Genomic DNA, 10,698 nt, shown 5'->3' with positions numbered 1-10,698 from the left:
GTTCACTTTTTGTAAATGACATCACTAAAATACAAGAAAAGACAAACTTCGTGTGATTATTAGAGGATGTTTACAGTGCATCCGGAAAATACACAGGGCTTCATTTTTTCCACATTTTCTGTTACAGCCTTTTTACGAAATGGAATAAATTCAATTTTGTCCTCAAAATGCTACACACAATACCCCGTAATGGTTGTGGTTTAATTTATTTCGAACATGTAAACAGATACAATGTGATACATTATATAATAATGACATATGTTAAGCAAAGTTTATTTAATCCTACCCCTTTTCCAAATCGTAGCAATTACTAACATATTTGTTCACTTCCTGTTCTGATTCTGAAATTGTAACAAAATTTACACAAATAAACACAACACATCTCTTAATAGTTAAGCCAGTCATAATGACAATGTGTTTTTTGTTTAGGTTTTGCAAATGTATTAAAATAAAAAGCTAAAAAAAAATCACATGTGTTGAGCAAAGGCTGTGGATTTTTATGTACATGTGATTTTTTTTAAATATTTGCAAAAATAATTAGAAAAAAACTTTTCACGTTGTCGTTATGGGCTGTTGTGTGTAGAAGTCTGAGGACAAAAAGGATATTCGATATCAATATTGGGTCGGGACAACCCTATTTAAAATAGTATTACTTGGAGATAACCTGATAGTACTTAAAATATTATATATATGTATATACACACTTCACATTACTACATACAGTACACTAAGCAGTGAAGTCGAGTTGAGCTAAAGTTCACAGAGTCATTTTTGCTTCAAAAAGCTGTGCACTGCAACACCGGCTCATTGAGGCCATTAATCCTGACGTTATCATTTTAATTGAAATACATTTTAAAAATCAGCACAAATTGTTTTTCTTACATTGTGCTTTTGAGTCAACGTTTAATGTATTATTATTTATGGAATTTATTTCATTGTATTTTTCAGTATCAATAGGTTAAGTGTGGGTCAAAATGTTTTGTTTAGTTTATAGAGTTTTTTAGTTTAAATAAGGATTTTTTTTTAGGCAAATTGATGCACTTTAAATATTTTCTGATAGACTTGAAAAACATGTTAATAAGGTTGTTTGTAATATGTGTATCTATATTTATTTAGTCTGTTTTCTTTAATGTTAGGATAAAATGTTATGCAGAGGTGTACTTACAACAATTTTATAGACAAATGACACTATTTACAGTCGCAGCAGACAGTGGGAGGGTCTGCGAAATAATTGTGTTCTTTCTAGAGGGGGCGTAATAGAAAATAATTGAGAAGCACTGCGCTAACCAAACGTCTAACTTGAACTGATTATTAGTAAGCTATTGCTTTAAAAGACATCTTATAGCAAATATTCTCAGAAATAGAAAAACTACATGTTCAGCAAATTAGTTATAGCTCTAAAAGGAGAAGTTGGTGGAAAGAAAACATCTCACTTAATACGTTGAATATTTGTGAAAAAATTCATGTTGCAGTACTAAATGCAGTATTATTCTAACTGTAGTACCCGACGTTGTCGGTTGCTTACTCATATTCAAAACACCTCATAGCTGGGGAAAAGTAAACATCAGAAGACACACAAAACAAGAAAAAGAAAAGAGCTTCACAGCAAAACCTGTTTTTTTCGATTTTACAGTACGCAAGACTTTTGATAAAGAAACCATCCAGTAAATCCAAATCGAATTGGATCATTAGCACATTATAACGCACCTGGTCGGCCAGAGAATAAGAAGACAGAGCAGGAGTGACCAGTGTTGTCAACTGAGCACTTCTATATATATATTTTTTTAACTGACAATAGCCACACATCTAGTGGAGACTTTTGAAGAATCTGACAGTGTTGCCCTTCTCTTTTTGCAAAGTGCTCCGTGACAAATTAAGCAAATTTGAATTTGAGTAGTTAAATTGCGTGGGTACACGTGACATGATCATCAAATTGTCAATTGTGTTGGGTAGATAAACCCTTTTTAACTATCAACTATTATTCCTGCAAAGAATTCCCTGATGTTTAAATGCCATTGCTCTTAAAGGCCTACTGAAACCCACTACTACCGACCACGCAGTCTGATAGTTTATATATCAATGATGAAATCTTAACATTGCAACACATGCCAATACGGCCGGGTTAACTTATAAAGTGCAATTTTAAATTTCCCGCTAAACTTCCGGTTGGAAACGTCTATGTATGATGCGTATGCGCGTGACGTCACGACGGCAACGGAAGTATTCGTACCCAATGTGTCACCATACAAACTGCTCTGTTTTCATCGAACAATTCCACAGTATTCTGGACATCTGTGTTGGTGAATCTTTTGCAATTTGTTTGATGAACAATGAAGACTGCAAATAAGAAAGTTGTAGGTGCGATCGGTGTATTAGCGGCGGACTACAGCAACACAATCAGGAGGTTGTGTTGTGTTTGAGATGGATAGCAGACGCGCTACGGTGAGTACAGCTTTGGCTTCCAAACATTTGATCGCTTGCCCGTACGTGCGTGTCGCTATGTGCATGTCACGTACGTAACTTTGGGGAAATATATGTTTCTTGCCGACTCTGATGGCGGCCGTGGTGTCGTCGAAAGCTACAACGCCCGCCGCCGCTCTGTAGCTAAAGTTAGCTTCAATTGTTAAGCTTCGCCAAGCTGGAAATTATTAACCGTGTATTTACATGTTCATGGTTTAATAGTATTGTTGATCTTCTGTCTATCCTTCCAGTCAGGGTTTTTTTAATTTTGTTTCTATCTGCATTTGAGCCCGATGCTATCACGTTAGCTCCGTAGCTAAAGTGCGTCAACGATGTATTGTCGGGGAGATAAAAGTCACTGTGAATGTCCATTTCGCGTTCTCGACTCTCATTTTCAAGAGGATATAGTATCTGAGGTGGTTTAAAATACAAGTCTGTGATCCACAATAGAAAAAGGAGAGTGTGTGGAATCCAATGAGACCTTGTACCTAAGTTACGGTCAGAGCAAAAAAAAGATACACCCTGCACTGCCTCTCTAGTCCTTCACTCTAACGTTCCTCATCCACGAATCTTTCATCCTCGCTCAAATTAATGGGGTAATCGTCGCTTTCTCGGTCCGAATCTCTCTCGCTCCATTGTAAACAATGGGGAATTGTGAGGAATCCTTCCTCCTGCGACGTCACGCTACTTCCGGTATAGGCAAGGCTTTTTTTTTATCAGCGACCAAAAGTTGCGAACTTTATCGTCGTTGTTCTATACTAAATCCTTTCAGCAAAAATATGGCAATATCGCGAAATGATCAAGTATGACACATAGAATGGATCTGCTATCCCCGTTTAAATTTAAAAAAATCATTTCAGTAGGCCTTTAAAACTACTGTACAAAACAGCTCTAACAGATTGTGACCTCCGGTATTGTACTATGTACAGTACAGGCCAAAAGTTTGGACACACCTTCTCTTTTCAATGCGTTCTCTTTATTTTCATGACTATTTACATTGTAGATTGTCACTGAAGGCATCAAAACTATGACACCTGTGAAGTGAAAACCATTTCAGGTGACTACCTCTTGAAGCTCATCCAGAGAATGCCAAGAGTGTGCAAAGCAGTAGTCAGAGCAAAGGGTGTCTATATTGAAGAAACTAGAATATAAAACATGTTCTCAGTTATTTCACCTTTTTTTGTTAAGTACATAACTCCACATGTGTTCATTCATAGTTTTGATGCCTTCAGTGACAATCTACAATGTAAATAGTCATGAAAATAAAGAAAACGCATTGAATGAGGAGAAGGTGCGTCCAAACTTTTGGCCTGTACTGTATGTATTGAGCTCAGTTGATTAATTTCTAATAGCATCGCCTGCTAAAATATGTTGTTATGAGTTAATGAAAATAATAATAACGCATTCTGTATATCTGAGAGCTAACCAAATTCATGTAAGGACGCAGAGTCAAAGATATAGTCGAAAATGGAAAAAACAAACATAAAAAAACAGGATAATTAAAAAAGTGTTTGTTGTGACCATTTGGTGTCTTACTACTGTGGCTGCTTTTCAAAGTAAGGGCACACAATTGTAGAATGGTGGTGCAGTGCAGATCAAAGTCTTCCATCCAAGCCCACATGTTCATTGAAAAATATCTAAAAAGTTTTGTTACAGGTATTAGATGGTAGTTTCTGACTTCAAGATGAGATGATTCCTGCCAACTTCTTTTGGATCTTCTCTTCATTCCTCAGTATGTTGGACCTCACAGTACAAATCTTGTCCTGGTAATCCTTGATCGTCTGGTCCAGTTCATAAAGTTCCGCTTGAAGAGGTTCTAACGCTCTGTCGGTCGCTCTGTACAACCATGAACACAACAAAAAAAACACATTAATTCAATTAAATGAATGAAAACACGTAATCCTCAGTTGCACTACTGGGGGGACAATCACTTAGGTCTGTTTTAGAATCGTCGACCATTGGATTCCGCCAAAAAAACTAAAATTTTTAGTTATCTATTTCCTTCTTTTACATGTTATCCTCTGAAGGCCCCATTCTTCCGTTTGTGCCGAAGTGTTTTTCTACACAAATGAAGTTACGCATATTTCTTGTATTTGTATTCTCACATCTAGACTCCGGACACGTCCACCTTGCATAAAGCAAGACACACGCACGAAAGTTGTGTGATTGTGTGTGTCATTCATATTTACTAAACCATCCCATGTGTGATGTCTGTAGGAGTGTTTTCATGCATGTTTGTATGTGTTATCGTAATATGATGAAGCTAGCATCGTTAGCATTAGCTATTATGCTATCATGTTTACGAGTGTCTGTGTTTGTATTATTAACTTACAATGGCATTCTGTGTGTATTGTTTCAGTCTCACAAATTCCTCAGTCAAAATTACCAAAAATTATTGAGTCTGTTTAGCTGTTTGGAGAGCTATCTTCCACAGCTAGTGGGTCTAAGACAATGACTTGTTTTGTTTGATCAGCCGTTTCATCGCCGTGTTACATGCACCGTACAACTAAGGTATGTACCGTATTTTCCAGACTATAAGGCGCACTTAAAATCTTTTTTTTTTCTCAAACCTCGACAGTGCGCCTTATAGCCTAATGTACGGAATAATTCTGGTTTTGCTTACCGACCTTGAAGCTATTTTATTTGGAACATAGTGTAAAGATAAGTGTGACCAGCAGATGGCAGTCAAACATAAGAGCTACATGTAGATTGCAATATAATGGCAATATGACTCAAGTAAACAACACCAACATTTTATATGTTCCATTGAAAATATAGAACAATACACACGGCGCTCAAAAATCTATCAAAATGTTTTAGTACAACATTGGTAAGCTATGAAGCCGCACCGCTTGATGGATTGTCAGCGCATTAAACATACAAGTATTATTATGGTGTGTGTATAAGGTAAGACATATCTGGTGTTTTGTTTAGCAACATAATGCAAAAGCAACTTGTCTTACCTTCTGGTACCTGCTGTTTTGTATTTGGGATCTGCATAAATTCCTGAAAATTTGTGCGAGTCCGCCTTTGTAGTCCGTGAGGACACGTTAGTCGATAAGCTTCTTGTTTTTCTTTATCTTCTTGTTATGGGACATTCATCCTCCGCTGTTGCCATTTGTAATATAAAGTAGTGTAAAGTTCTTACTTATATCTGTCAGTAAACTCGCCATGAAAGCGCTAAAACATACCGGTGTAGTGAGTTTACATTATCCACCCAACGAACTTTAGTTATTAGAGTGTTCCGGTCGGACGGTTTTTCACGGGACACATTTTGGGCCTTGTTGTTGTTTCCGGATGAGGAGATGCTGCTCCGTTATTGATTTAAGTAAAGTCTGAATGTCATTAAAACAGTTAGCTCCATCTTTTAACACTTTTTCCACTCCCGTCCTTGCACGCTACACCGCTACAACAAAGATGACGGGGAGAAGACGCTGTTGAAGGTGAGCCATGTAAATAAGACCGCCTACAATATGGCGCATCCGGAAACGACTGTCAGAAAGCGGCTTGAAGATGATCTGTAGAATATAATCTATGCAACATTTTTAACCAAAAAAACACCATTACATGTTATGTAGACCACAAGGAAGTGTTTTCCATTTAGAAAAATAAATAAATAAATATGACTACTTTAATGCGCCCTATAATCCGGTGTGCTTTATATATAAAAAAAGATTGAAAATAGACCATTCATCGGCAGTGCGCCTTATAATACGGTGCGCCCTATGATCCGGAAAATATGGTTCATAAATATTTACAAATCTCTCTGTGTAAATAACTCATTTCACAACATATATATCTGTAGCTTATAGTCCGGTGCGGCTAATACATAGAAAAATATTTCTTTCTTCTAAAATGTTGTGTGTGTGGCTTATATACCGGTGTGCTTTATAGTCCGAAAATTACAAAAACTAAATGTTTTCTTGTTGGAATGGTTTGACAAGTGTGGAACTTTTTTTCTTCTGATTTTCAAAGGCAATTGTTCATGGAAATGTAGAATTACAAAAAATGTGGGAATTTTGATGTCTGCATACCCCAAAGTAACTAAACATTTTGATGTTGACTGATAAATGTGAAAGTAGTTCAAAATGTAACTACCGTATTTTTCGGACTATAAGTCGCAGTTTTTTTCATAGTTTGGCCGGGGGTGCGACTTATACTCAGGAGCGACTTATGTGTGAAATTATTAACACATTAGCGTAAAATATCAAATAATATTATTTAGCTCATTCACGTAAGAGACTAGACGTATAAGATTTCATGGGATTTAGCAATTAGGAGTGACAGATTGTTTGGTAAACGTATAGCATGTTCTATATGTTATAGTTATTTGAATGACTCTTACCATAATATGTTACGTTAACATACCAGGCACGTTCTCAGTTGGTTATTTATGCCTCATATAACGTACACTTATTCAGCCTGTTGTTTACTATTCTTTATTTATTTTAAATTGCCTTTCAAATGTCTATTCTTGGTGTTGGGTTTTATCAAATACATTTCCCCAAAACATGCGACTTATACTCCAGTGCGACTTATATATGTTCTTTTCCTTCTTTATTATTCATTTATTATTAATTTTTATACTTTATACTTGTATACTCCGGAGCGACTTATAGTCCGAAAAATTCGGTAACGCATGTGTGACTGCTCTTCAACACACAATTAGACCAACAGATCAATTAACAGTGTGTGAGTGTGTGTGAGCTCTCACCTCTGCTCCTGCTGCAAAGTCTGTGCATGTTCCTTGTTCTCCTTCCGCCAGCTGTGCAGTTCTGCTTGCATTGCATCTATATCCTCCTGGACATAGTCCATTATCTTGCCCAAAGGCAGCGCACTCTGACACACCGACTGGATGGACGCCCGAAGACGCTCAATCTCTCGTGTTACCAGGTCCTGCTCCTTCTTCCGCTCTTCTTCTGACACCGACTTCTAAATGTAAAAGTCAAATTATAAATATCTGAACAACCTTTTTTAAGTTATTCACATGTGCAAAGGTATGCCAGAAAAGTTCCATAATGTTCAACCATCAACATTGTACGGTATATACATGCTTTAACCTACTCAGTGGCCTAGTGGTTAGAGTGTCCGCCCTGAGATCGGTAGGTTGTGAGTTCAAACCCCGGCCGAGTCATACCAAAGACTATAAAAATGGGACCCATTACCTCCCTTCTTGGCACTCAGCATCAAGGGTTGGAATTGGGGGTTAAATCACCAAAAATGATTCCCGGGCGCGGCACCGCTGCTGCCCACTGCTCCCCTCACCTCCCAGGGGGTGAACAAGGGGATGGGTCAAATGCAGAGGACAAATTTCACCACACCTAGTGTGTGTGTGACAATCATTGGTACTTTAACTTTAAGTACCGTGTGTACATAATGTAGTAACACGCACAGAACATACATTATTATGTACATTATTTACCATATTTTGGTCATTTTACACATTATACAAACCCCCTTTCCATATGAGTTGGGAAATTGTGTTAGATGTAAATATAAACGGAATACAATGATTTGCAAATCCTTTTCAACCCATATTCAATTGAATGCACTACAAAGACAACATATTTGATGTTCAAACTCATAAACTTTTTTTTTTTTTTGCAAATAATAATTAATTTAGAATTTCATGGCTGCAACACGTGCCAAAGTAGTTGGGAAAGGGCATGGTCACCACTGTGTTACATGGCCTTTCCTTTTAACAATACTCAGTAAACGTTTGTCAACTGAGGAGACACATTTTTTTAAGCTTCTCAGGTGGAATTCTTTCCCATTCTTGCTTGATGTACAGCTTAAGTTGTTCAACAGTCCGGGGGTCTCCGTTGTGGTATTTTAGGCTTCATAATGTGCCACACATTTTCAATGGGAGACAGGTCTGGACTACAGGCAGGCCAGTCTAGTACCCGCACTCTTTTACTATGAAGCCACGTTGATGTAACATGTGGCTTGGCATTGTCTTGCTGAAATAAGCAGGGGCGTCCATGGTAACGTTGCTTGGATGGCAACATATGTTGCTCCAAAACCTGTATGTACCTTTCAGCATTAATGGCGCCTTCACAGATGTGTAAGTTACCCACGTCTTGGACACTAATACACCCCCATACCATCACAGATGCTGGCTTTTCAACTTTGCGCCTATAACAATCCGGATGGTTCTTTTGCTCTTTGGTCCAGAGGACACGACGTCCACAGTTTCCAAAAACAATTTGAAATGTGGACTCGTCAGACCACAGAACAATTTTCCACTTTGTATCAGTCCATCTTAGATGAGCTCAGGCCCAGCGAAGCCGACGGCGTTTCTGGGTGTTGTTGATAAACGGTTTTCGCCTTGCATAGGAGAGTTTTAACTTGCACTTACAGATGTAGCGACCAACTGTAGTTACTGACAGTGGGTTTCTGAAGTGTTCCTGAGCCCATGTGGTGATATCCTTTACACACTGATGTCGCTTGTTGATGCAGTACAGCCTGAGGGATCCAAGGTCACGGGCTTAGCTGCTTACGTGCAGTGATTTCTCCAAATTCTCTGACCCCTTTGATGATATTACGGACCGTAGATGGTGAAATCCCTAAATTCCTTGCAATAGCTGGTTGAAAAATGTTTTTCTTAAACTGTTCAACAATTTGCTCACGCATTTGTTGACAAAGTGGTGACGCTCGCCACATCCTTGTTTGTGAATGACTAAGCATTTCATGGACACTACTTTTATACCCAATCATGGCACCCACCTGTTCCCAATTTGCCTGTTCACCTGTGGGATGTTCCAAATAAGTGTTTGATGAGCATTCCTCAACTTTATCAGTATTTATTGTCACCTTTCCCAACTTCTTTGTCACGTGTTGCTGGCATCAAATTCTAAAGTTAATGATTGTTTGCAAAAAAATATATGTTTATCAGTTTGAGCATCAAATATGTTGTCTTTGTAGCATATTCAACTGAATATGGGTTGAAAATGATTTGCAAATCATTGTATTCCGTTTATATTTACATCTAACACAATTTCCCAACTCATATGGAAACGGGCTTTGTAAGAATTAGTTTTCTGGGCGCATTGACTTCAGTGCGAAAAGCAACATGCTTCCTACTTCCGTCAGCAAACTTATCTGTGTTTGTTACCAATAATACTCATGGCAGACTCCGTAATAGACGAGGAAGACGACTACTATTGTACAATTGAGGATTCACAAACGTATCTTTCAGTCCCTGAATATACGGAGGATGAACTACATGTTAGAAAACAACGTTGGAGCAGACAGCACCGGTGTAATTGTGGAGCTTGCAGATGTTACACCAATGAAGTTGTATTTCAAGGTAGACATATCTGCGTTTACAATATGTTACATAAAACGGACAACCGTCAATTCCGAACTAAAAGCCGCTACTTTTTTCCTACGCTTTTAACCCTGCAGATTACAAGACAAAGAGGCTAATTTATGTATTTTTCTTTGCTGACTGCCATAATAAGAAATAGTTTTATAAAAATTAAAAAAACAAGCAAATACACTTGAACAAGTTTTATTGTTGGTGCTATTGCGTCATCATTTGGACGAGTTCGCTCACTGCAAGTGCTGCAGTGTCCTTCCATTTGCTGCTTTCAACCGGAAGTAGAGTGCCTTTCAGTCTTCTAGCAGTTTATAGCATTTCTACTCGTATGGATTCTTCACTCATCACTCCAAGCAACATTTTTAAGTTTTACAATATAACTAAAATTGTTCATACTTACTAAACCATCCCATGTGTGATGTCTGTAGGTTTTTTCAATACATTTGTGTATGTGCTATTGTAGTGTAATGACGCCAGCCTTGTTAGCACTAGCTAATATGCTAACATGTTTACTAGTATTATTAACTTAAGATGGCATATTTTTTTTGTCTTGTTTCATTTCACAAATTCCTCAGTAATTTCACCAAAACGTCACTGTGGAGTTGTTGAGTCTGTTTAACTGATTGGAGAACTAGCTTCCGTAGCTAGTGGGTTGATGAGGATGACTTCTCTTTTGTTTGATAAGCCGTTTTACTGCCATGTGACAGGCAAATAATTAAGGTATATATAGACAACACATGTATAGAAACATTTATCGAATATTTCTGTGTATATACCTCATTTTGCAACGCCTATCTATATCTGCGGCTTATAGTACGGTGCTGCTAACATATGAAAAAAATATTTTCTTCCCTAAAATTTAAAGGGTGCGGCTTATATACCTTTGCGCTCTGTAGTCCGGAAAATACAGTACATAA

General features: G+C 37.7%; 2 protein-coding genes across 2 annotated transcripts in view; one reads left to right on the top strand and one right to left on the bottom strand.

Moving 5' to 3' along the window:
- Positions 1-10,698, top strand: part of adarb1b (adenosine deaminase RNA specific B1b) — a 408,325-nt gene that overhangs the window by 48,163 nt on the left and 349,464 nt on the right. The gene's annotated exons all lie outside the window — the stretch shown is intronic.
- LOC133662988 (TRAF3-interacting protein 1-like) overlaps positions 3,483-10,698 on the bottom strand; it is a 61,344-nt gene continuing 54,128 nt past the window's right edge. Inside the window, exons 17-18 of the mRNA XM_062067178.1 lie at positions 7,175-7,392; positions 3,483-4,296 (exon numbers count right to left, since the gene is read on the bottom strand). Coding sequence (XP_061923162.1) covers positions 4,140-4,296; positions 7,175-7,392 — 375 coding nt within the window. The 3' untranslated portion in view covers positions 3,483-4,139. The remainder of the gene's footprint in view (positions 4,297-7,174; positions 7,393-10,698) is intronic.

This window comes from Entelurus aequoreus, linkage group LG13, assembly GCF_033978785.1.
Source record: "Entelurus aequoreus isolate RoL-2023_Sb linkage group LG13, RoL_Eaeq_v1.1, whole genome shotgun sequence".
NCBI lineage: Eukaryota > Metazoa > Chordata > Actinopteri > Syngnathiformes > Syngnathidae > Entelurus > Entelurus aequoreus.
This window is presented reverse-complemented; position numbering and strand designations above follow the sequence as displayed.